Source organism: Adiantum capillus-veneris, chromosome 20 (genome assembly GCF_014529385.1).
Source record: "Adiantum capillus-veneris isolate H3 chromosome 20, ASM1452938v2, whole genome shotgun sequence".
Classification (NCBI taxonomy): domain Eukaryota; kingdom Viridiplantae; phylum Streptophyta; class Polypodiopsida; order Polypodiales; family Pteridaceae; genus Adiantum; species Adiantum capillus-veneris.
The window spans coordinates 78,732,734-78,759,046 of record NC_140950.1 but is presented as its reverse complement, the minus strand read 5'-3'; the positions used below and the strand labels follow the sequence as shown (position 1 = coordinate 78,759,046).

The 26,313-nt window shown below is 44.2% G+C and overlaps 2 protein-coding genes across 2 annotated transcripts; one reads left to right on the top strand and one right to left on the bottom strand.

Annotated features, from left to right (window-relative positions):
• The first annotated feature begins 15,893 nt into the window (after positions 1 to 15,893).
• Positions 15,894 to 17,888, top strand: LOC147432797 (mannose-1-phosphate guanylyltransferase 1). Its single transcript, XM_086492614.1, has 4 exons — positions 15,894 to 16,155; positions 16,239 to 16,301; positions 16,715 to 16,954; positions 17,045 to 17,888. Exons 1-4 carry the CDS (start codon positions 16,045 to 16,047, stop codon positions 17,714 to 17,716), a joined length of 1,086 nt encoding a protein of 361 aa, XP_086348740.1. The 5' UTR covers positions 15,894 to 16,044; the 3' UTR covers positions 17,717 to 17,888.
• A 2,830-nt stretch (positions 17,889 to 20,718) lies between these two features.
• Positions 20,719 to 25,849, bottom strand: LOC147432796 (uncharacterized). The gene is made up of 3 exons (XM_086491991.1): positions 24,473 to 25,849; positions 23,003 to 23,357; positions 20,719 to 21,392 (listed from the first exon to the last, which is right to left on the bottom strand). Exons 1-3 carry the CDS (start codon positions 25,847 to 25,849, stop codon positions 20,719 to 20,721), a joined length of 2,406 nt encoding a protein of 801 aa, XP_086348117.1.
• Between the last annotated feature and the right edge of the window lie 464 nt (positions 25,850 to 26,313).

The following is a 26,313-nucleotide window of genomic DNA, read 5'->3' as shown; positions in this document are numbered from 1 at the left end:
ATGCTTTGCATGGAGTGCAGAGTAGTGAACTCGTTGTGCACACAGTTGGGGCACGACTTGAGCAGTCACACAAAGAGGTGACAGAGTCAGACATGCATGCTTGCTAGTGACTGAGCAAAGCAGAGAGTCAGTTGTGCGAGATACTTCTATGTAGGATAGACAGGTAGAGCGGTCTTGCTCTAGTGAGTCACGACAGGAGGACGTTGTGCAAGAGTCTATGCATACGGAGTTAGAGCATGAGAGCTCTAGTGAGTCACAACAGATTGAGTGGTCATGTTTGCAGTGGATGATTGCAGAGGAGACTGACATGTCAGCGATTATGCAGTCATTCCTTTCTATGCTCGACAGTGAGCATGGGGATATAGTTGTGCAGGATATGTCTTCCAACAGACACCTAGAGCAGCTGGTGTGCTCTGAGGTTGCACGACAGGTTGATGCGTCTTTTGTGGACAGTCAGGAGATGCATGTGGCTGACACGCCTTGTCAGTCAGAGATGCCTATTGCCAAGGATATATATGTTGATGCATGCTCCGTAGAGCTAGCAGGGCCCGCTAGCATTGCATCGGCATTCGGTGGTCTCATGTATGAGATGTTGATCTTGAGACCGGATATCGCAGCTGCAGTGGGAGCATTTGTAGTTGGGGTTGTCAGTCGTTTGTTGACTGATGATGGCATAGTGCACGAGGGAGATATGCAGGTATTGCATACATACTTGCAGTACGTGTGCAGTACGTCTGGTGGTGTATGGACTTACACGGGAGCAAGACAGCCGGATGCACACGATCACAGCCAGCCAGTGGGCATCGATTGAGAGCGGTTTTCTCTCACCTTTTGTAGTCTTTAGACTAGGTTCCCTTGCTTAAAGGCACAGTCGCCTTTAAGTGGGAGGTTGTTGGGGTATAGGCGTCTGTGCCTTGCTCGGCCGCCCAGAGTCTGGGCGCCCACTGACTTGTATACCTTATACATAGCATAAGTGTATAGGGGGATGCTCACTCTTTGAGTCTCCCCACCCACATGCGTGTGTGTGTCTCCTTCTCTCTCTCTCACTCTCCGTCTGTGGTGCTCCCCGATCCCCTTCACTCCTTCTCAAGCTTCTTGCTTGCTTCGACTTTGGCAAGTTTATCGCCTTGCTTGCTTCTTGTTCAAGCTCGAGAGGGAGAGAGAAAGAGCTTTGCCTTGTATAAGCTCGAAAAGAGAGTTTGCTTCTTGCTCCTAGCTTCAAGCCATCTTCGCTTCTTGCCTTCCTTACCTTCGTTATCTCTCTTCTTAAATGCCTTCCCTTCGAATCCCTTTGCCAAGAGAGAGAGCTTTGCCTTGAGAGAGAGAGAGGGAGCTTTGCTCCTTGCTCCGACCCCTCCCCGCCTTCCTCTTCGCCCTTCAACTCCCTCCTTCTCCCACGTTCTCCTCCTTCGTTACTCTTTACGTTGCTCCCCTTCTCCTTTTGTTTTGTCTTCAATAACCCGTCTTCATGCCCTAAAAAATCCCCTAAGAATAGCTCTCACTTCCCCCTAAGCAACGATGGCGCCGTCGTTGCTAGGTGGGAAGCAACTCGATGATGTGGCAGAGGCGGATCCTGACCAGCGCAGAATTTGACGTAGCTGCTACCCAAAAGGGTCGCCTCGACGTGTTGGTAAGATTTTGTTGCACGCTCGCCGGATTTTGTGCTTTCTACAAGCCGCTGCAAGTGCTCCTCCCTGCGCAGCGTTCCGTCTGCCCGCCATGCTTGCGCCATCTCCCTTATTTCCTTTGTTCACACTTCATTTTTTATTTAGGGTGGCCATTGATATTGGTTAATTCTATAGGGCGGCCATTTCTATTGGGCCCTTGGGCAGCCATTTGAAGGGCATCACATTTGGCATACATATTGGCAAAGCATTGCCAAGCACAACATCTTTCTCGAGCAGCCACTGTCTAACATTATCATATCCCCGCAATCGATACGCTCCATAAAATGTCATTTAGGACTATGAGCTCATCAGTGCTTTTGTAATGGCACCACTTTTAGGCATACACGCTGGCCATCCTCGTCAAGGCTCTCATTAGCCCTAAACTGACAATAACATCGCGAATTTTTCTGCCCATATCAGCATCCCGAATAATGCCAAAATTACTCAGCTCAGCAGTGCCGGTAATTGTCATCGGCCTCAAGCCCTATTATCTGATCAAGCTGAACTCTGTCTGACGATCCATAAATCCCTGTAGACCTCTCAAATTGCATAGAATGCATACAACCCCTGTTGAGGCTACAAAATTCCCAACACCGACCGAGCAGACCAGGCTAGTACAGAGCCGGCCCCCGGTGAATCTTTATGGGCTAATATCTTGGTAATTGGAACTCCGATTCACTGATCTGAAAAGACCGATGCGCTCCATAGAGTGAGAACTTCAAGCACGTGCATTCATTTCATTTCTGTCACCTCAGCTGCAGTTGCACAATCCGGTACGGATCTGCAATCGACTTAAACTTCAAACTGCCATAACTTCTTCATCATAGCTCCAATCGACGATCCGTAAAGACAGGGCGATAGAGGACTTCAAGAACTATAGTTCTAGATCATTATCTCTCATCTGTGTTCACTTCAAGCATAGTCCTTTTTAGCATCATTAAGGCATATGTTGGCCCTTTTAAGCCGCATCTGGCATACATTAATCATTAAACTTGACCTGTTAACAAGCCCCAATCATTGACCATTAATCAAGTAACCTTCAAATAAGCTTGATGTGCATTTTTCTGGCATCTTTCTTAGCATGGGAGCGGAGCTGCATGACATCTACCCCCTCAGAACCTGCACAGTCTCCGGTGTGTGCCAAGAGCACTTCAATCTGCATCTACTATAGGTACCTTAAGCTCCTTACCATCATCAGACTCACGTAACTGTACGAAAAATGAAATAAGTCTTATACCCTATCATCAATGCTCTAGCTTAATCATTAGGTAGCTGCCCATCAAAAATCTCTGAACCACATCTGATGTATCTTCAAAGCATTCAATCATGAAAAACCTATTTAGTGAACCCCACCAGACTCAAGTGCTCCAGTTAATGATGCACACGGCTTGACCATTAAGCTCGCTTTAAGGAACCCTGTCGAGCTCAAGTATGCCTTACTCTATCTGCACACGGAATGGCCATACTCTATATGACTTACTCTATCTGCACACGGAATGGCCATCAAGTCCTTTACCTCAAGTTCTGGTAGCAGAACCAACTCAAAAGATGTGAAGATACTTCATCAATTGTCCAAAGAAGTCAGTTGGAAGCCAGCCATGTAATCTTATTGAATGCATAACAAGAAACTCTTCTGACTTAGCATAATCTAGAAAACAAAATCTTGTACCATGCAATCTACTACAACAAATAATTGGTACTCTTCAAATCAATAACTTTGCACTTTAGTAGCCCCTGAGATCAAACGGGAAACTAATCATCTGTCCCACTGTGAGCATTCCTTTAAAAAATTTGCACCATCCTCCATGATCATAGGAAAAATACAATAATTTCGAATCATTACAGCATAAACATAAATTAGCCCACAAATCTTCATGCAAACCGCCTAGATCATATGGCATATAAGGAAATTGCCCAAGACCATGCATATATATGTCATCTCCTGGGTCAAAAGCTAGCTCAAAATCCCCTACATCATAGGGTAACATCACATCCAATATAGCATGAGATACCGCCATATTCCCTGTGCAACTGGCTCATCCAATTGTTGATCATCAATCACAGGTAAAAGCATTGGCAATTCACTTTCACTTTCACTAGTATTGGAATTCGGATCATATATATTTGGATACATCAAGTCTCTGGAAAAATCCTCTTCATTAGGCTCGCAAGATGCATCAGAAAACAATTCTCTATCTTGTAGAGACTCAAAATCAAGTAAAGCATCATCCAACAACTGAATAAGTTCATCATCAGCTGCATCTGAACAAACTTGCTCATGCATGAATCTAGATTGATTGGTATCCTTAGCATCTATGTTTGAGAAACCTTCCAAAGCTTCATCCAGTAAGCACATAAAATCTAGGTCCACCACTTCATAAGGTTCCTCCATCTTGCACATCTCAGGCTGCTGTAAAGTAAGATTTCCACATATGACATGCATAGTAAATACATCTATTGTAGACTGCTCCTCAAGTCTTTTACCCTCATCCAAATATCTTTGCACTTCTGCAGCACAAAGTTCAGCATGCACATTGAAAATTTCATCTACTGTATCATCGGCACAATGAAACCAGTCATATTCATCAACAAGAGATTGCACTTCACTATGCACCCCCTCTAAAGAGATACACGCATCAAAAAACTCTTCTATACTGTCATAATCATCTCCTTCAGATCTAGACAAAAAATCATCAATTATGGCATCTTTTTCCATGATAATAGCATCTGCAAACATATGGTTAGTAGCAATCACATTTTCATTGACATCCTCAGGTTCATCCTGTACTGGGTCCACGATCTTGGTCACTTCATCAGCTACTGTGTATATAATAGCTTTGTTTATGCAATCATCTGCATCAAACATGTTGTCCTACTCGCCTATAGTGCTGATAGTTTTAGAAATATCCTGTAGAGGCGCATCTGCTTGATGAAATCCTTCAGAATAACCCATGTCAAGGTCAACAGCTTGTGAACCGCTTGCTGTACAGTCTATGTCTTCACTGGAACCATTATTAGAGGTAGCGTCCATGCGAGCAATCTTTGAAAAAAATTCATATAAATCTGTTCCAGCATTAAATTCATTGTTTAGCTTTTCTTCGTTGCTCAAATTAAGCTCCTCTGAAACTGAATCCGCTACTTCCAGCTTAGCATTTTCTTTGGCTTTACTTCTTGCAGAAATATGCTCCCAGAATTCATCATAGTTGAGGAACTGCATCTGATCCCCTTCACCTTTACTGAAGACAACCTTACTTTGTTTAGTAATCTCCTTTATTTCCCGATCTAGAATCCTTGAGCTTTCGTAAATAAATTCCTCTACAAAATACTCCCACCGTGTGGGATATGCTTCTATCAGTTCTTGAACTTGCTTTTTAAAATCCGAGTTTATAGCGTCTTCAAAAGCTGCAATCATTCGATTTTCTGGAGCATTTCGGCTCTTCATCTCAGCTTCATAACATGCAATAAAACCTTCTGGATCATATCCCTGAAAAACACGATATTGCTCCCATACAGCATCAAGTGCCATCTTTATAGCATTATCAATTTGCTTTTTATCTGCATTGCTTTCGCTTCCTACAGACATCCCTGAACTAATTCCATCAATTTTGGCAAATCTGTAACTACCAGATTTTTATCAAATCCATTCGAACTAAAATCGTCAATAAATTGCTTTAAATGTTCTCGCATCTCCATCTTTACCTCCCAACACGGCTCGTTTCGCGTCGGGTTCACCAAAGATGTCGGGGGATATGTGTTCGCTACGTGAGCCGCGAGCAGGCGTCGGGCCTCTGGCTGTGGGAGGTGTGAAAGAAAGAGTGCCATGGACAATAAAATTCACGAAGATAATGTTAGTCAAGGAAAACTGAAGAAAGATGTGTTACCATATACATGTGGTAGTGATGTGTGTGAACACACTAGGACCGCCGGGGCATTTTTTCCCTCTTTAGGAGGTTTTTTCCCCCGTGCATTGTATATACGCCCATCACTCTAGGGCTATCAATCTTTCCATTGCACACTAAGGAATACACTCTCTATTGTGTGCCTTGAGCTTCCTTCATCTTCTCCAAGCTGTGTGTGTTTCTCTGCAACCCTAATTCCAACAATTGGTATCAGAGCAGGTCACGTCCTCCCGGGCTTAGTCGCCAGCTGCTCCAGCACACGCCTGCTCACTTTCTCCGATTTCAGTGAGCTTTGGCAAGCGTTCGCAGGTCGAAAAATATTTTGGGAGAGTTCAAAGAGCTTGGTCTGCTCATAATTTTGATTTGGGCTCATTTCGGCCTCCGTTTCCACTACGGGCAGTACTGCACAGGTTATTTCGTCATTTTGTGCAGATTTTCTGTCAGTGCCGTTTTCTGCATAACATGTGCCTTATAGTCTTCTACGGTTTGTGCTATATAGCACCAGTTGTTCCCGCTCCATTTCTCCTATTTTCGGGCAGTTTTCACATCAGGTGCAGCATTTACCATGGCTGACAACAACAACACAGATGTGTTCAAGATGTTTGCTGCTGAGGATAGGTTGGATGGGGACAACTACCCTATGTGGGCTTATATGATGCAACACGTTCTTGTGTCAAAAGGTGTCTGGAACATTGTGCAGGGCATTGATGTACATCCTGGTTCTGAAGATGTAGGCGATATTGAGGATGTTGCAGGTCTTGCTGCAAGGATTGCAGCTGTTAGAGTTGTTTTGCCTACAGCAGAACAAGCTCGTTGGGATGTTAAGGATGCGCAGGCTCATGCATTGATTGCGTTGTCTGTGAAGTGCACCATTATTCCTCACATCCGTTCAGCAAAATCTGCAAAACAGGCTTGGGATATTCTAGCAGGTCTTTATGCAAGCCGCAATGAGGCTAAAATTGCTTTGCTGCGTAAAGAGCTAGAGTCGAAGATTATGCATGAGGAAGATGATATGGACACTTTCCTTGCTAGTGTCAAGGATATCAATGAGCAACTCATTTCTGCAGGTGAAGTCATTTCTGACAGTTCCCTTGTGCAGACTGTTCTTGATGCCTTACCAGATTCCTACCAGACTTTTGCTAGTACTTGGAGACTGATGACCCAAGGAAATCCTGAAGTTGTCAAGTTTGATGCATTATGCACATTGCTGTTGCAAGAGTCACTTTCTAGAAAAAACAGGACTAGGCAGCGTGCAGTTGAACAGGCTTTTATTGCTTCTCAAAGAAAGGGTGGTAACAGTAATGCAGCCACTTCTTATGGTTCTGCTGCGAGTGGCAAAAATTCTGTTCCTAATGCTTCTGCTGGCAGCACTTCGTCTGGCAATTCTGGTGATAAGGGCAAAAAGAAGATGCGTTGCCATTATTGTAAAGCCAATGATCACTTGATCAAGTCGTGTCCTAAGTTGAAGGCCAAAGAGGCTAAGAAGAAAGAGGGTGGTTCCACTGCAAATGCTGGTTCCACTACAAATGCAGCCATTGTTGAGTCTTCTGTGAAAGGAGATTGTGATGCTGATGTTGATGCAGAATGGGCTTTTAGCGCAGAGTGCACTTACAATCCTGCTGTCCATGATGCATGCTTGTCAGTTGCTGCAGATTCACATGTGTGGTATTTCGACAGTGGTGCTACAAAGCACATTACCTCACATCGTGAATTGTTTACCTCTCTCGAGTCTGTCCCTCATGGGAATTCAGTCACTTGTGCCAACAACGCCTCTTATCCAGTTCAGGGAGTTGGAAAGATTGTGCTCACTGCTGCTAATGGCAGTTCCTTCACACTTGTTGATGCACTTTATGTACCTGGGATCAAGAAGAATCTATTGTCTGTATCCGCACTTGCTAGACTTGGACTTGTAGTCAAATTTGTGGATGACAGATGTACAGTTCATGATCTCAGTTTTGGTGATGAAATTGTTGCATCTGGGCTTTTGTGCCGTGGGCTGTATAAGCTCACTTTGTATGACAAGTGTGGACAAAATTTTGCAAATGCTGTTGCAGATTCAAGGGCTATTTCAGATGCAAAACTTTGGCATGCACGTTTTGGTCATCTGAATTTTGCCAGTTTGCTGCGTTTGCAGAAATCTGATATGGTTGCTTCTTTGCCGCCTCTTGAAGCACCTATCAAACATGTTTGTGAAGGCTGTATTCTGGGTAAAATGCAGCGTTCTAAGTTTCCAAAGGATGGTTCAGTTAGGGCCACATGCAGGTTGCAGCTTGTGCATAGTGATGTTTGTGGGCCCATGCAAACTCCGTCCTTGGGCAATTACCTGTACTTCGTGACTTTCATTGATGATTACTCCAGGCATGCATGGGTATTTCCGCTTAAAGCAAAGTCCGAAGTTTTTATGTGCTTCAAACAATTTTTGGCTATGGCTGAAAATGTCTCAAAATGTACTATGGGCACCCTCCGTTCCGATCGAGGGGGGGAGTATATGTCTCATGAATTTAATGCATTTCTGGCTAGTCGTGGGATAAAACACCAATGTACAGTGCCTTATACACCTCAGCAAAATGGTGTTGCTGAGAGGAAAAACAGGTCACTAACGGAAATGGCACGATGTATGGTCAAAAGTCAAGCTTTGCCGCATTCTTTTTGGCTTGAGGCCATCATGTGTGCCACTTATGTACTTAACAGGTGTCCTACGAAAGCTTTGCAGTCTATTACTCCATATGAAGCATGGCATGATAGAAAACCTTCTATTGAGCACATGCGTGTTTTTGGCTGTTTGGTATATGCTTTGGTGCCACAAGTGCAGCGCAGAAAATTGGATGATAAGGCTGTCAAATGTATTTTTGTTGGTTATAGTGCTGAAAGCAAAGGTTACAGGTTGTATCATCCGCAAACAAAACGTATTTTGGTTTCACGGGATGTAGTGTTTGTGGAAGATTCTGTTCAACCCTTGCTGTCATGTACTAGAGACAGTAATGTAAGCTCACAGGACATTTATGACACTTTGTTGCCTCTTTTCAGTGGTGGAAATACGAATGTAAGTTCCAATGAGGCAAATGTACAGCCTATGGGGGTTTCTGAAAATGTTTTAGAACAGCCTATTACTGATGCAGATGTACATGATGTACTTGATGAGGAAAGGGCTGAAAATGAGCAGGCTAGAGGTATGCCAAAATGGCTGGTGCACACTTTGCGTGACAGTAAATTGGATGCACCTTTATCTAGTCGTACTCGTTCAGGCTCTCGCCATGCATCTTATGCATCAGATTGTTATGCTTTGGCTGTGTCTAGTTTACATGATGTTGAGGAGCCTCTGTCTTTTGATGAAGCACAGAATTCAGAAAATTGGATTGCTGCCATGAAATCAGAATATGATGCACTTATAGAGAATGACACATGGAATTTATGTGATTTGCCTCCTGGAAAAAAGGCCATTGGTACGAAGTGGGTTTACAAGTTGAAACGCAAGCTGGATGGTGAGATCGATCGCCATAAGGCTCGACTTGTTGCAAAGGGTTATGCACAACAAAAAGGCATAGATTATGAAGAGACTTTTGCTCCCACTTGTCGTATGACTACTGTGCGTTTTCTATGTGCATTGGCAGCTCATTTTGGTTGGGATGTACATCAATCAGACATTGTTACTGCTTTCTTGAATGGTGACATATTTGAGGAAGTTTATGTGACGCAGCCTCGCGGTTTTGTCATAAAAGGACAAGAGGACAAAGTGTGCAAATGTAAGAAGGCTTTGTATGGGTTGAAGCAATCTCCTCGTGCTTGGTATGAGAAAGCTGACACTCATTTGGTTAAACGAGGCTTTCGTAACAGTCCAACAGAAAGCACATTGTATGTAAAGCGTGAGGATGATGTATTTCTCATTGTGGTTCTTTATGTTGATGATTTGCTGATCACTGGACCAAATGAGAGACATATTGTTGAATTTAAGGCTGATTTGAATGCTACTTTCAAGATGAAAGATTTGGGGCTGTTGCATCATTACTTGGGTATACAGTTTAAGCAGTGTGATGGTGGTATTGCCTTGTGTCAGAAAAGTTACATAGAGACATTGCTATGTAAGTTTGGACTTGAGGATTGCAAACCTATTGCCACTCCCATGGAAACAGGTTTGAAGTTGAGTCTACATGATGCTGGCGATCCTGCTGATGTCACTCTTTACCAAACTGCTGTTGGCTGCCTCATTTATGTATGCAACACGAGGCCAGATATTCAGTTTGCAGTCTCGCAGGTCAGCAGATTTATGCATAGCCCAGGGTCTAAGCATTGGCAGGCTGTCAAGAGGATTTTCCGCTACCTTAGTGGCACTTTACATCTTGGCTTGTTTTATCCCAAGGGGGGATCATTGCCGCCAGACTTACATGCTTTTTCGGACTCAGATTGGGCTGGTTGTTTTGACACGCGAGTGTCCACAAGTGGTTTTTGTTTCATGCTTGGCAGTTCATGTATATCATGGTTGAGCAAGAAGCAACCTACTGTGGCCACTTCGAGTTGTGAGGCTGAGTACAGGGCAGTCTTCACAGCTACGGTTGAGTGTGTATGGCTCAGACGCCTTATGGCTGACTTGGGTGTTGGACAGGACACTGCCAACACTATCTACACTGACAGTCAGAGCGCATTGGCAGTTGCGAGGAACCCAGTTTTTCATGCTCGCACAAAGCACATTGAGGTGCATTACCACTATGTCAGGGAGAGGCTCTCAGCAGGAGAGATCAGCTTGGCTTATGTGCCAACACAGGACAACCTTGCAGATCTTTTCACAAAGGCATTGTCTCGTGAGAAGCTTGAAGCTTTCCGCAAAGCTTTGGGCTTACTCCCCTTTGTGGACTGATCCTGTCCTCAGGGCATGGCACTTCCCTTTACTCATGTGCCAGCTCTCGTTCACCGCATCACTCCAGGGGGGATTTGTTACCATATACATGTGGTAGTGATGTGTGTGAACACACTAGGACCGCCGGGGCATTTTTTCCCTCTTTAGGAGGTTTTTTCCCCCGTGCATTGTATATACGCCCATCACTCTAGGGCTATCAATCTTTCCATTGCACACTAAGGAATACACTCTCTATTGTGTGCCTTGAGCTTCCTTCGTCTTCTCCAAGCTGTGTGTGTTTCTCTGCAACCCTAATTCCAACAAGATGTTGTGCTTGGCGATGCTTTGGTCGATATGTATGCCAAATGGGGTGTATCGAAGTTGTCGTACTTGGCAATGCTTTGGTCGACAAGTGCATGCCAAATGTGGTGCCCAACAAGGGCCAAGGGCCGCCCAAAAATTAACCCAAAGGGTTGCCCAAGGGGGTAGGACCACTGGCCGCCCAAAAAATGGCAAGGTCGCCCATTAAAGAAAATAAGGGCTTTAGTGTGGAGAGGAGAAAAACAAGAAATAAGGCATGGCGTGTAAAAACTAGTGGCGAGCAGCGCATGCAGGGAGAAGAAGGACTCGTTGCAAGTGATGCACACCTCATGAGAGTTTGATCATGAAGCGAAATGTGTTCAGCTCGGTAGGACGACCAGATTTTGGGGCCATTTCCGCCGCGTTCCGTGCACCTCGACGGTCGAGGTGCCACACATAGGGGTGGTTTTTTTTGCCTCCCTAGCAACGACGGCGCCGTCGTTGCTAAGGGAGGGATGAGGCTATTAATAGAGGCTTTTAGGACATGTAGTGGTGGTTATTGATTGTGGGGGAACGTGGTGAAGAGAGGTTGGAGCCGTGAAGCAGAAGGAGCTTGCACGAGAAGCGTGATCTCTCTCTCTCTCTCTCTCTCTCTTTGGCTTGCACAAGGAGCCTATCTCTCTCCGAGCTAGAGAAGGAGCAAGAAGGCGAGTCGGAGCCTTGCTAGAGAAGGAGGCCGGCAAAGCAAGGGGAACTCGACAAGGCGGAGCGTGTTCTCTCTCTCTCTCTCTCTCTCTCTCTCTCTCTCTCTTTGAGTAATAAATCTCTCTTTGAGTAATAAATCTTGAGTTTGACTTGTCACACCTCTCCTCTCCTCGTTTTGGTTGGAGAACGAGAGAGAGAGAGAGAGAGAGAGAGAGAGAGAGAGAGAGAGAGAGAGAGAGAGAGAGAGAGAGAGAGAGAGAGAGAGAGAGAGATGTACACACACACACACACACACACGAGAAGAATCTAATGTAGAAAAAAACCCAAGGGGTCTTAGAGATCAATCTGACAAGTCAAACTTAAGATTTGTTACTCAGAGAGAGAGAGAGAGAGAGAGAGAGAGAGAGAGAGAGAGAGAGAGAGAGAGAGAGAGAGAGAGAGAGAGAGAGATAAGGGGGGGGGAGGGGGGATGAGGGTTGCTCCAAGACCCCATAGAGCCAAAGAATGAGTGTATGTGTATGCGTGTGTGTTTGAGAGAGAGAGAGAGAGAGAGAGAGAGAGAGAGAGAGAGAGAGAGAGAGAGAGAGAGAGAGAGAGCATGCTCCTATATAGCCAACTAAAGTGAAAAATATATAAATATATAAGGTTGCTCCCATCTTCCATACATACATAGGCACGCACATACAAATACAAACACGTGTATATATATCTATACACACACACATATATATATACATACATACATACACACACACATACATACATACATACATACATATATAGATACACACACACACATATATGTGTGTGTGTGTGTGTGTGTGAGAGAGAGAGAGAGATGTGGAGAGATGTACACAAACACACACACGTATGAGGAGAAGTTCTAATGTTGTAGAAAAAAATCCAAGGGATCTTAGAGATCAATCTGACAAATCAAACTCAAGATTTGTTACTTGAAACCATAGAGAGAGAGGGGGGGGGGGGGGGGATGAGGGAGGGAGGGCTTCTCCGAGCTTCCATAGAGCCAAAAATGTGTGTATGTGTGTGTGTGTTTGAATATGAGAGAGAGAGAGAGAGAGAGAGAGAGAGAGAGAGAGAGAGAGAGCATGTTCCCATATAGCTATATAAAGCAATTTATATATAAATATATAAGGTTACTCCTATCTCCCATATATACACAGACACACATGCACACACGCACACATATTAATACACAAACGCGTGCGCGCACACACACACACACACACACACACACACACACAAAGAGACTAGTATTGTCATCAAAGGAGATAATATGACCTATGGGACCAAATCAAACATGTCAAACGCTTTATTCTAGGTTGACTAATGGCTCTTGATGCGTGGGGATTATGGAGATGAGGGTGACAATTGAGAATCCATGAAGTAGCTGGGAGGCTACAAATGTGAGGAAAGCACGTTTGAATGTGATAAAAGCCGAGCGCTCCAGCTGGGTAAGAAGCTAAGCCTACTATACTTGCAAGGGGTATAGTGTATGCGCAATAATGGAGAACACTTCCCAAATGTCCCAATACCATGTTTCATATCGAAGGGAGTGGGAGCTAAATTGGATCACTGCTTAGGTGCAAAGTGCAAATGATAAGATAGTCTCAAGAATTTAAAGGTGAGTTCAATAGCTTATTTCCTCTTGCAGATGACAAGGTAGGCTCAAGAATTTAAAGGTGAGTTCAGTAAATCATCTCTCAAATATTAACATGCTTTAGCAATTGATAGCTATACAGTAATTTGGATTGTTATAAATTATTACAGTTTCATTATTTAATTTGATGTTTGAAGTCTTCAGCCATCAACATAGTATGATTAAGGTTATCATGATTCAATGCCACTCTCTAATATCATCATTCATTATCAAAGCATGGTCATGATGATGAAGTGTGGGATATCACTTTTAAAGAATGATTTCTTGGTATGAAAATTTATGCTTCAAAGACATGGGTCTCCTACTTCATTGTAGTGTGTTGGGACAATAAGATGATGATGCCACTGCACCAATTTCCTTCTTACAAGCACATTTAGCTTTAAATTTTGTGAAATTTGATTAGGTTTGGTTCCACCCACCAAGTTCCAACACTATCTCTCATCACACAATAGAGAGAGAAAAAGAGTGTGTGGAGAGTCAATGAGAAGGTTGGATGGTTGAAACTCATTGATGTTTACTTTACCTCACACTCAATCTCATGTTCACCTAGCTACATATGTAGACCAAGCTCCATGTAATTTTTTACATGTGGTTAACCTCACGGTTTTTTGGATCCTCAAATAAAGAACCTTGAAAGGGTTTAGATGATATCATCATGAATCTTGGAAAGAGTGAGTGGGCTAGCATAGCAATAGGAAGAGTTGTGAGCATTTTGTTAGGCTATGTTGATATGACCAACTAAACTTTGTATGTAGTAATGGCTTGAGGCTGCATTGTGTGTAAGTTGAAGTTTCAGTTACAAAATAATAATGGAAACACTCTTTTATTTTATTAAATACAAAGTGATTAAGAGAGATAGAATGTCTCTTTTCTTTTTCAAACACTCTTTTATTTTTATTAATTCAAAGTGATTAAGAGAGAAAGAATGTCTCTTTTCTTTTTCAAACAATGACAGGTAGATAAATAAGGCAAGAGAGCCTATCCATGCCATTAACAAAGCCCCCTACAATGCACACACACATGGTGCATCAAATATGTCCAATACCTAACACACCACATAGGTGAACAAAGAGTTAGGTAAGTAGGCATCTGCAGGGCCAATTACTTCAAAATATTGTCAGAGAAAATTCTCAATGGCACTTTATATAGTTTCGCGTATTCCTTTGTAATGAACAATGTTGTATGTGAAGATCCCCTTTTACTTTGATTGAGAGAGAGAGAGAGAGAGAGAGAGAGAGAGAGAGAGAGAGAGAGAGAGATGAACTCATGCATCAGCTTTCTTGGCTAATTGAACAACAAAATCTTAGAAATTATGATTGGAATATTATGTGATATGCAAGTTTGCAAATCCTCATAAATCATACACCATGTACACCAAGGTTATACGTCGCATCTATAGATCCCAGAACAATTAAGCCATGCTACGAGCAAAAAAATGTATCACCTCTAATTCATTTTCCAACCAATGAACATCAAGGAATAACCAGGTCAATGGAACAATATAGCAACTTAAAGCAGACAACAATCACTTTATGTTTCAAAAAGGTTAAAAGGATAAACACATTGATGTGGGTGGATTTTCATTAAATTGTCTTCTGAGAGGGTTTTAGATGTCATCTCCTCCATTTTTCTATATGAGATGTCACTATTGATAGTTAGTTATTATAATTGCCTTATCGTAGCTTTGGAGGATGATCTTAGTTAATAATGAAGAATCCAAGAATATATTTGGCACTACCTTATCGATGCATAGAGAATGTTTGCACATGTTGCCACCTTGGGGGAAGATGAGGGAGGGGAGTGTCACAGACTTAAGCCTGGCTTCTAATTAGCCGCAACAACGTGTGGGTCACATACTAGTAGAATCGAAACACAATGAAAAATGCGACAGATGGAGTGGCATACGTGAGGTTAAATTCTTTGTTTTTTTTTTTGAAATGTGAGCAATGGATTGCCATAGGTGATAAGGTCGATCTTTTTTGGTTTTTCTTTTTGGTCGACGGTTACAATATGTAAAACTTATATATCACATGCGGCTCAATGATGATTTATAAAACCCTTTGCTTGTGAATTTTTCAACAATGAAAGGAGCTTTTTGAATCTATAATTTTTTTACGGATCGTTTTTCTAACACTCTTGTGTATGTAAAAATGTGAGAAAATATTAAAAAAAAAGCCTACTGTTGTACCCTCTGATATGGTTTTTTTTTTTGGCTATTGAACACCCCTCCCGCCGCTTCTTTTAATGCCTGCCAAAGCTTGTGCATGCAAATTAATAGAGGGTTGAATTTACAAGCATGGGAGGTTTAGTTAGCCTCACCAGTGACCATTTTTTGCATTGGGAACCTCAGTGAGATGAGACATACTCTCTCGACCAAGATGCTTAAAACAATTTTAAATTCTGATTGAAAGTTTTTTACTCCTCAAAAGGCGAGCTTCTTCCTCTCTCAACGTCATCTAATTCCTGACCTCGCCCAAAGGGCACACTATAAAAAAATCCAATCTCAATTTATTTTGCATTAAACTGTAAGAACTTTGCAACTGTGATTTTTGCGCATGGCCATGACTATATATCATCAGGAGGAGGAAACTCGAACATGGTGGGGGTAGGCATTCATCGTGAATAATGGGTTACCCCCCTTTTGTGTGTGCCCCCCCTCTTTCTTTTATGGCATCCACAGGCTATTGACCCGACCGTGTCAATTCTCTGCCGCCCACGTCCCATAGTTTTGCAATTTCACATTTTATACATCAACCAGCTCATTGATATATGGACCGTCCGACTACCCGTGAGCGTTATAAACGTACAATCTCCCATTATACGTATCTGGTAAAATTTTCGTGCACAGACAAGCGCCAGTGCGGACTCCGGAGGCACAATCCCACTCTCTGTGCCTCACTCACAAACACCGAGAGACAGGCCACTCTCTCTCAGACACGCCCTCATCCACAGAGAAGAGAGAATATGAAGGCGCTTATTCTAGTTGGGGGTTTCGGCACCAGACTCCGACCCCTCACACTCAGCTTACCCAAACCCCTTGTGGATTTCGCCAACAAGCCCATGATCCTCCACCAGGTAAATCAATTTCTCACCCCCTCTCTGTGTGGTGGTTGCATCTTCCAATTATGCTTTTTAATGGCGTTTTACACCTCTTACAGATCGAAGCTCTCAAGGCTATTGGCGTAGAGGAAGTGGTGCTGGCCATTAATTACCAGCCTGAGGTAGCCATCCCCTTTCTATTATGCCTGTTTATCAAAACATGAAATCAAATGCCATGATGTACCCAGTCACAGATCTAATCGTGATTGCGTAGATTTGGAATTGGTAGTATGAAGTAGATTCTTGCAAATCAGCATCTTCATAATGCATGGTGCTAAAAGTTGACAAAAAATGAGCTTGTTTGGCTGAAGAAAGTGATTGATCGGGCAATTAAAATACAGCTGCACTTGCTTCAAGTATATTGTACGATTTATTACACCTTCGTTTGGATTGACCATCGAGTATGCTTAACAATGGACATTTGCTTATTCGATTTTTCATGTTTTGCATTGCCAATCACTCTATGATTTTCCCCTGCTTGTGCGTAGTTTTGATCTTTGTTGCACATGCATGATAAGAAAAGTGGTACTTGCAGGTTATGCTGGGGTTTTTGAAGGGGTTTGAAGAAAAACTTGGTATCAAGATTGTGTGCTCGAGGGAGTACGAGCCTATGGGCACAGCAGGTCCGCTTGCATTGGCAAGAGACAAACTTCTCGATGGGTCTGGCAATCCATTTTTTGTGCTCAACAGTGATGTTATCAGTGAGTATCCACTTAAACAGATGGTGGAGTTTCACAAGTCACATGGAGGGGAAGCATCCATTATGGTGACAAAGGTGAATATACAAACCATTAACTCATTTCCTGATGTGCACATGCCATACTGTCTTATTGTAATATTTGTCCTTTGCACGGCTCTATAACAGGTGGATGAGCCATCAAAATATGGGGTGGTTGTTATGGATGAGGCGTCAGGAGAGGTGCAACGATTTGTGGAGAAGCCACAGATTTTTGTTGGGAATAAGATAAATGCTGGAATCTATCTATTGAATCCTGAAGTGCTTGATCGGATTGAGTTGAGGCCCACATCTATCGAAAAAGAAGTATTTCCAAAGATTGCACAGGAGAACAAGCTGTTTGCAATGGTTTTACCAGGGTTTTGGATGGATGTTGGACAACCAAAGGACTACATTACAGGGTTGCGGCTGTACTTGGACTCTTTAAGAAAAAACCATCCGGAGAAGCTCATAAAGGGTGCAAATGTGGTTGGAAATGTTCTCGTGGATGAGAGTGCGCTGATAGGGGAGGGGTGCCTCATTGGTCCTGATGTTTGCATTGGACAGAATTGTGTCATTGAGGCTGGGGTGCGATTGTCAAGATGTACCATCATGCGAGGCGTGAGGGTGAAGAAGCATGCATGTATTTCTGGCAGTATAGTTGGGTGGCATTCTACTGTGGGGCAATGGGCTCGAGTAGAGAACATGACCGTGCTGGGTGAAGATGTACACTTGTGTGACGAAGTTTACAGCAATGGCGGTGTGGTTTTACCTCACAAGGAAATCAAGTCTAGCATCTTGAAGCCAGAGATTGTGATGTGATCCACGTATTTTCCACCTTTGTTCTCAATTCTTTTGAGGCCATGTATTTTTGTGGTAAATAAATACCATTTATTTGTGCAGCTGTATCATTTTTTGGTCTACCTGGTTCTGTGGCCGGGCTAGCTTTGTAAACAGGCTAACTATTGGAACAAAATCTCCAATTTAAGATGTTTACCTGTTCTTCTTTTGCATCATGCGACTCTGCAATTGTTATGTGGGAGACATCTTTGTATATGTGCATGTGTTTGGATATATCTACAGGAATGACTTGATTACTTGAGGATTGAGTAGGGTTAGTAGGGTTATGCACTAGGGTTTGCAGCCTATGTATTTGCGACGAGTGCGATGCACTTGCATTCTAAGTAATTGTGAGCACCTGCACCCGCATTCTCCAAAGTATGCACGATCTTGGGACAGTCCTTAAGGAGCACCATGTAGAGGCAAAGGGTCTTGTTTTACGATTTTGGAGTAGCCTTGGAAGTGTCTGGACTTGGTAGAGGTGAGAGGACCCTCCCTGTTTTATATTCTTGGAATCTTAAGAGGTGTATGGGTGGAGGTCAATGTCAATATGGCCGAGTGGTCGTTCATATATGTTCACTATCAGAGTGCCATGGATAGGCCATGATGCTAGCCCAGCTTGAGGTCAACCGGAGGCAATGGGGCCGCACAGTCGTAATGGTGCTAGCCTACTTGCTGGGTGTTGGCAAAGGTAGGACGAGCTGTTACTGGATGGTGAGGGCAAGGAGCATGTCTGTGCCATCTTATTTGCAGAGATAACACAACAAATTTACTTGAAAAGATGAACGACTTTCAGCATTGCATAAAGCTATTTCAGCTCCCTACAGACATCCCTCCCCCCTTCTCCTTTTCTGCTTGTTATCTCTGTGCCTGCGATGATTTGTTTTTCTTCTGTTTTGTTTTTCTGCACAGGCTTTTTCTTGGCAGTCTCTGTTTGCTGATTGATTGATGTCTGATTGCTTGCGGACTTGTTTTGTCTTGTGTGTGCCGCTTCTGGTGTATTCGGCATGTGTTGGGGGGTGTGTTGATGCGTGTTTACATGTGGGTTGTGCACTTGTATGTTTTGCCGGTTTCTTGCATGTTGTTTCTGTTGATTTCTTGGTTGGTGGGCAACTGGTGGTTGTTCGTGTGAGGGTGTGGATGGTGGTGAGGGTATGGTGGATGTGCGGTGGTGATGCCTCTTCTGCTAGTGTGCGCCTTTTGGCCTTGGAGATTTGAAGCCTGATATTGAAGATTCTTTGGTGGAGTTTTCAGCTTCTTTGTGGGTGGCTTGTTTCTGCTGCAGTCATCCTTCCCTCCTTTTTCCCTAGCCTTTGATGTTTCACCCTTTTTTGTATCTTTGTATCACTAGTGGTTTTCCTTCTTTGGTTTGTGGTAATTGTTATATCTTAGGGGTTTTCCTCCCGACCAGTTCGAGTTATCCTGTGATGCATACGGGCCTTGTAATTTGTGTCACCCATCTCTTGTAACTTTATATCACTAGCGGTTTTCCTTCTTCGGATTGTGGTAATTGTTATATCTCAGGGGTTTTCACTGACCTGTTCCAGTTAATCTGAGATGCATATGGGCCTTGTAATTTGTTTAGGTAATGCAAAAGGATTCAAAAGGGTCCAAGGCCTCCTTTGAAAAAAAGAGGAGAGATTTTAACGTCGTAGAAGAATTCCAAGAGACCTCAAAGATCTATAGGAGTCGTCTTGAATTCGAGGCTTGATACTACAAAGGGAACTGGGATAACTAATTTACCACACTTGAGAGAGAGAGAGAGAGAGAGAGAGAGAGAGAGAGAGAGAGAAATGAAATGATATATTAACGTCTACAAAAGGCTAAAATGACCTATGAGACCAAACTGATTACATTGGTGAGTCTAGTATCAAGTTTGGGTACAAACAAAGAAAACTAAAAACTAAAAACTGAGATAGGAGTGCTACCGACTCCTATGGGTGGCTGGTAAGCAGAGCAATGGTATAATGCCATAAAGGTACAAAGTGGGCAAAAGTGTCACCATGATAAAATATAGCAATAGCATGAAGCCTATCTTGATCGACACTTTGGGTGTTGTGCTAGAATCCTGTGGATCCTCTGCCGCAATCTCTGTGGGTGCTGCGTGGCTCCCCTCCTCATTCGTGGTCGTCTCGATCTCCCCAACTCTATGGCTCGATCAATGAGAGTACCACTGGTGTGTGTATGGGTGGGAACCGAGCTCTGTGGTGGTGGTGGCCCCTTTGCCTCTATGGTACTCGGACTGAAGAAATCTGAGATGCGTCTCAGGGATTCTCTGTCTATGCCCTCTCAATAGAGAGTCTCTATGTCTCTGTATCTCAAGTAGAAATAATTCGAGACATCTCTGATCCTGATATCTCATGACTCTATCTAACGAGTCAAAACCATCTCTGAATAAACAGTGAAAGCGTCCCTGAATCTCATAGTAGACTGTGCAGTGACATATGAAGTGAAACTCTGTCTCTGGCTGTGCATGGTATAACTGACATATCCTCCTGTCTGCTGATATGAGAGAGAGAGAGAGAGAGAGAGAGAGAGTTGGTTGACTGAGAACTTGCATGCCACTAGCTGTGCATCGGCCTGCACACCCTCCCACTTGCACGGTCTATTCAGCCTGCTGCCCTGCATCATTTACAGCCCACAGCCCGTATCCTCTACAGCCCACAGTTTGCACTACGTAGCCCCTCACCTCTTACCCTGCTGCGTGTTGCCTCCATAGCCTCAGCTCTGTAGCTTCTCCTGTTGTAGGTCAGTTATTCCCTGAAGTTGTGTGCTCAGCCCACCCCAGTGTGACTGCCACTTGCTTGCACCGTGCTGGTCTGCAGCATTCTCCCATCTCTCTCTCTCTCTCACACACACACACACACACTTTTTGTTGTAAATCAATTTGATTTAGCTATCTGTGGGAAACCTCAAAGAGAGGAAAACCCACCAAAAAGATGTACAAGGAAAGGAACACAACAGTGTTCGGCGGTATAGAATAGCTAAAAACATTCATAAGAAAGCTGATGTATCTCTGCTGTGATATCACCAACTTCCAAGGCAAACCTCAAAGACTGCCGAAGGGAAATCTTGAAGAAAGGCAGTGGATCCATATGAATGCGATGGAACATATAGCCATTACGCTCCCGCCACAGGCTCCAGTATGCCCAAAACTTGACCCACGTGAAGAAGGCTGCAAAGCACTGCAACGTCGGCGAGAAGATACCGAAAATCCAAAACCGCTTATGGAAGACCGTCGTGGGAAAACGTATCCGCATACACGCAGAAAACCGACGAAGGAATTCTCGAGTGACACGGAAATCCCACAAGAGGTGACAGACATCCTCATCGGCAGATAAGCAACGGACACATGATGAAGAGCGGATACGGCGCATCCGAAGAAAGGTACCCACTGGGAGCACACCAAGTAAACACCGCCAAAGGAACAAACGCTCTTTCAACGGCAAACGACTTTCCCATAGTGCAGATATAATCCTGCGCCACCAAATATCGGATTTATGCATGTGCCAAATAGCGTTGCAATGATCAGCAATCCATGGACGAGGCAACAAAAGAGCATATGCCCGGCCAGCAGAAATATCTCGAAATGGCATTTCCCCAAGCTTCCAGTCAGACATGCGATCACCATCTGCCAAAGGTGAAACCGGCAAGAAACCTGACAACATTTGCTGTAATTCTCTCCAAATCTGGCGATAGTGCATGCCCAATCCAAAGTGGCGAGCGGCAAATGGAAACTCAAAAGTGAAACCATCTGCATCCACCACATCCTCAACCACACACACACACACACATACACACACACACACACCCCGATTTCGCATCGACTCTCGGCCTCTGGGACGTTAAGTAATGGAAGGATGTCCTCTCAATGCTTTGCTTCATGCGATCGCTACTCACCCCCTACTTGTATGTTTGGATTCCTTGACCTCCACTGGTAGATTGCATGGCTTGACATTACCATTTGAGCAGCACTTTATCGGCCAGGCCTATGCGGATAACTCTTTATATGTGCCTCTCAATCACTATGATGATGTGGAGCAAATTATGCAAACTCTTCACTTGTTTGGACTGGCAGCACGCCTCAAAGTTAATTTTTGTAAATCCAAGTTATTACCTCTGAATGAGTATGATTGGCATAAGCTGTTCTGGCCAGGAGACTATTACTGCACACATCATAGTTTGTCATTTGGGTTATCCGCTGGCTTGGGATCTACCAGTTGCGTAGAAACTTGATTGGGTACTCCAACGTGTGCATTCCAAGGTAAATTATTAGAAACTGTCGACTTGGCCACTCTACGTGCGTCTCAGGATTGTCCAGTGTATTCTCATGGCTTATGCGCAATTTTACTTACCTCTGTTATCTTGGTCTCAATTGCGCTTTTCGTCCCTTATGTCTAGTATTTTGGAACATTCTTGACGCACCTTGCCTCACAAAAAGGGTCTTCGGATTTTATCTATGGACAAGTTGTGTTCTCCCAAGCGCCTTGGAGGGCTGAATATTTTGGATTTGCGAGGTCATGTTCTAGCTTGAAAAGCTATGCTATTGCCAGTCTTGGTGGAGTAGCAACGACCTTGGACACTCATAGTATCACATTTGTGTGCTGGACACTCATATAGTGTCACATTTGTGTGCGCATATTGTCACGCCATCCTTTGGTAATTGGCAACCGGCATATTGGGACATCATTTTTGTGAAGCTTGAAGAACACATTCCTGGATGTCCCTTTACTTCTTCTCTCATTGTTGATTGGAAGGTTGTCACCTTGCATTTGGCATGGCATGGTCGTGTCAAAGGTGGCAGCGGAAGATGCAATGAAGACAATAGCTGGCTCGTGATCCGGTAGAACACTTGCAATGCCAAACGCATGAACAAGGCACTGTGGAGAAGAGAGATCACCGAGGTAGAAAGAGATAGGACATCTGAGAGAGAGAGAGAGAGATATGATATATTAACGTCTTCACAAGGCCAAAATGACCTATGAGACCAGCTGATACAAAGTGGTGAAACTAGTACAATGTCTGAATACAAAAGTACAAAGGTACTGAATGCAAAAAATAAAAATGAGAAGTGAGTAGTGACAGTGAAAATGAAGTGTAGAGTAAGTTCTCAATGACACTCCGGATGTCGTGCTAGGATGTCTCTGATCCTCTGCTGAAGGCTCCGTCAATGGAGTGTGCTCCTGTGTCTCGGTCGTGGTCGCCTCGATCTCCCAAGCTCAATTGCCCTGTCAATGAGGGTGTCTTTGGTATGCACGCGGGCACAACTCTGCGCTGGTGGCTGCTCTCCTGGCTTTCCCGATCCAAAGAAATCTGTGATCGGTCTCTGTGACTGTCGTGTTCCATGTTTCCTCAACAGACTATCCCTAGGCCGCTGTAGCTCAAGTAGATATAAGCCAAGGCATCTCTGATCCTCATACTTCATGACTCTATCTAGGGGTCCAAAGCCCTCCCTGAATAAGCAATGGAAGCGCCCTCTTATCTCATAATACACAGTGCCGTGGCATATGTAATGTAACTCTGTCTCTGGCTTTGTACCGCATAATTTACATATCCTGCTCTCTGGTGGTATCCCTCTGAATTTGCCCGTCTCAATCTCCAAATGGTGCGAGGATGTGCGGATCTGACCTATAGCGCATCGCAAACTATGAGACAGATGAGTGTCCATGTAGCTCGGACGAATCACAAACCCATCTCCCGAGAGTTGGAGAAGATGCTCCTTGTAGAAAGCCATCTTCGTGCCCAACTCCTGCACTGGCTCTACCCATGTCCTCCTGGTGTCTAATTGTATAAGATCCTGACGAATAAGTCTAGTGATCTCCGTCCGTGTGACTGGTAGTGAAGGTGCATCCAGGGAATACTGAAAAGGAGGCAGTCTATCTAGGCTGAAACCATGCCTCTGAAACCAAGAGGTCATCTGCGCATACCAACATGATGTGTCTCCCTGCGTCGCTAACTGTCTAGAAGACTCCAGAGCCAATCTAGCGTATCTGCCTCCACGTGTATCCCATAGGCTGTGCAAAAAGGACACTGACCTGGTAATAGCCTCAATCTCTATAGGAGGGGCTGCTAGCTCCGCTCGAATAATCGCATGTGGTACAGAGGACTTGGCTCTAATCATCCGAGAGATCATAGATACCAAGGGCCTCTCCATGTTCCTCCACCTGTCATGATCCACAGATGGTCCCCACACCTGTACCCCATAAAGCATAGCTCAAGTAACCAAAGTATCAAAAAGCCATAGCTTTGTTCGTGGTTCTTGAAACTGAACCTGCAAACAAATCCTCTCTAGCCCTCCCAGTGCTGCATATGCTCTAGACAGTCTAGTCTCTGCTGCTCTCCTCAGAGCAAACCTCGGTCCCGAGAATACCACCCCAAGATATGTATATGCATCTGTGTATTCCACAGTGTCCTGACCATATACGAGTGTAGGTGCCGATCTCCTGACCCACTGCGGAGTAGTGTTAAACACCATAACCTTGGTTTTACCAAGGTTCACAGACAATCTACTATCCTCCGCAAAGCTGTGTAATGCATCCAACTGTCTCTGCATGCACTCTGTGACTCTGATATCAACACAATATCATCAGCATATAGTAACAAAGGGATCCATGTCCCTGCTAGCTGAGCACCTCTATCGCCTTCTCTGTCAATGTAGTCAGAAACCTCATCTACATACATACCAAATAGTGTAGGGGACAGAGGACACGCCTGCTTCACACCAATAGTGGAATGCACAATGTCAAAAATCCCCTCAGGAGTGCGTACGTGGCCAATCACTGAGCCGTATAAAGCCATGATCCCCCAAATGATCTCTGTGGGCACTCTCAACTCCTGTAACCTGCGCATCAATTTGGCTCTCGGTACTGTGTCGAATGCTTTGCGGAAATCCACAAAGCAACAATACATCCGTCTCCCATGTGCCCTACCCTCCTCAATAATGGCTCTGAGTGTAAGAATATGGTCCAAGGTGGAGAAACCCCTCCTGAATCCAGCCTGTCCTGCTGCTCGTATGCCCTCATTTTCTGCCCATTTACTCAATTGCTGCTCCAGGATGGACGCATACAACCGTGCTAATGTGTGCCCTACCATAATAGTACGGTAATTCCCTGGTACCTTGGGATCCCCTGCTTTAAAGAGAGGTACAATAGTAGATAAACTCCAAGACCTGGGCAGTCCCTCACACATGACTCGGTTAAACAACCGCGCAAGAACCTCTGACAATAAATTTCTAGCATGTATCAAGTGCTCTGCCACCAAACCATCATGATCATATGCTCTCCTAGTCTTCATCCTGTCAATGGCCTTCTTCACCATCTCAGTGGTAAAGAAGGTACTGGTGTCTGGGCATGGCTCTGGGGGGCCTGGTAGAGGCGGTTGCCCCGGTATTGTATATAATGATGCTGCATACTGACCCCAAATTTCGGGAGAAGTAATCACTGGAGGGGGGGAGTGCTCATGGAAGAAACGCCAGGCCTCCCCTGAATCTCGACTCAAAAAGAGCTGATACAAATCACGTTCCAACTGGGCTAAAAAGGCCCGCTTCTTCCGTCGTACTAGACGCCGAAGAGCAATCCAAGACTGTTTATATGTGATCACCCCAAGTACAAGCTCGCGCTGAATCTGAGCTCTCATCTCTCTGCACTCATCATCATACCAACTATTTTGAGGTATGCTCCCAGAACGTCTTCTCTGATCTGGTCGAGTATGTGGGTATGCCTCTGTTGCTGCCCCATGCAAGATCTCAGTCAATAGAGTAGTAATCTCCTCCACAGTATAAACTGGCTCGGCTGCCCACATCCGTCTGTAAATCTCCTCTACATACACCGAGTCGGTCTCTGGTGTAAAAGCATATCGTGTGTGTGCAATCCTTTGTGGTGTCTGAGAAGCACTGTACTGGAAGGAGACTGAAAAAGTCAAAAGAGCATGGTCCACTGCTATTCCAACAGGTCTAGATCCCACACTAAGATCCTGAATACTAGAAATGAAGCTCGGTGAAGTCATGACATAATCCACTGTACTAGCCCCATGTCTGCGCGGAAAGCATGTAAATCCCCCAGAAGAAGGAAAAATCTCTATTCCATTAAGTATGGCCAAACCATGCATAGCCGTCATCTCCATGAGATATCTCCCATACTCTGTATGCTCCCTATCTGTTGAGTGTCTGTCAAGCCCCATCTCCGAAATATCCACTTCTCTAAGTATCTCCTCTGAGGTATCATAGAATACCGTTTGGGAGTTGGCCGTCCTGGCATTAAAGTCTCCCAGGAGAATGATATCTCCATCTCTAGAAAACTCCCATATGTCATCATCAAGTATAGAGAAAGGAGATTGTCCTCTGGGTGAGGCATAGACTGAAGTACTAGGGGGAAAGTAACATATAGCAATATATAAGAATCTGCCCGTCTCAGCTCTTAGTCTCACCCACATGTATCTCGCCTGGTCATCTCTCCGAACTATCTGTAATAGCGGCTGCAATTCCTCCTTGAATAAGACAGCTACACCTTCTGAACCCCGGCTCCCGTGCTGGGATCTAGCATCTGGTCTACAAGCTATTTCCCATAAATAACCAGTCACAC

Excerpts from the sequence above, each read along its gene's own strand:
- LOC147432797 (XM_086492614.1), top strand. The coding sequence starts at position 16,045 with ATGAAGGCGCTTATTCTAGTTGGGGGTTTCGGCACCAGACTCCGACCC. Across the intron at positions 16,302-16,714 it reads CCATTAATTACCAGCCTGAG|GTTATGCTGGGGTTTTTGAA; the intron begins GTAGCCATCCCC and ends TGGTACTTGCAG. Across the intron at positions 16,955-17,044 it reads CATCCATTATGGTGACAAAG|GTGGATGAGCCATCAAAATA; the intron begins GTGAATATACAA and ends GCTCTATAACAG.
- LOC147432796 (XM_086491991.1), bottom strand. The coding sequence starts at position 25,849 with ATGACGGCTATGCATGGTTTGGCCATACTTAATGGAATAGAGATTTTT. Across the intron at positions 23,358-24,472 it reads CTGAGGGGATTTTTGACATT|ATCCGCACATCCTCGCACCA; the intron begins GTGCATTCCACT and ends GCTATAGGTCAG. Across the intron at positions 21,393-23,002 it reads AGAGCAGCCACCAGCGCAGA|GTTTCTTGCCGGTTTCACCT; the intron begins GTTGTGCCCGCG and ends AAATGTTGTCAG.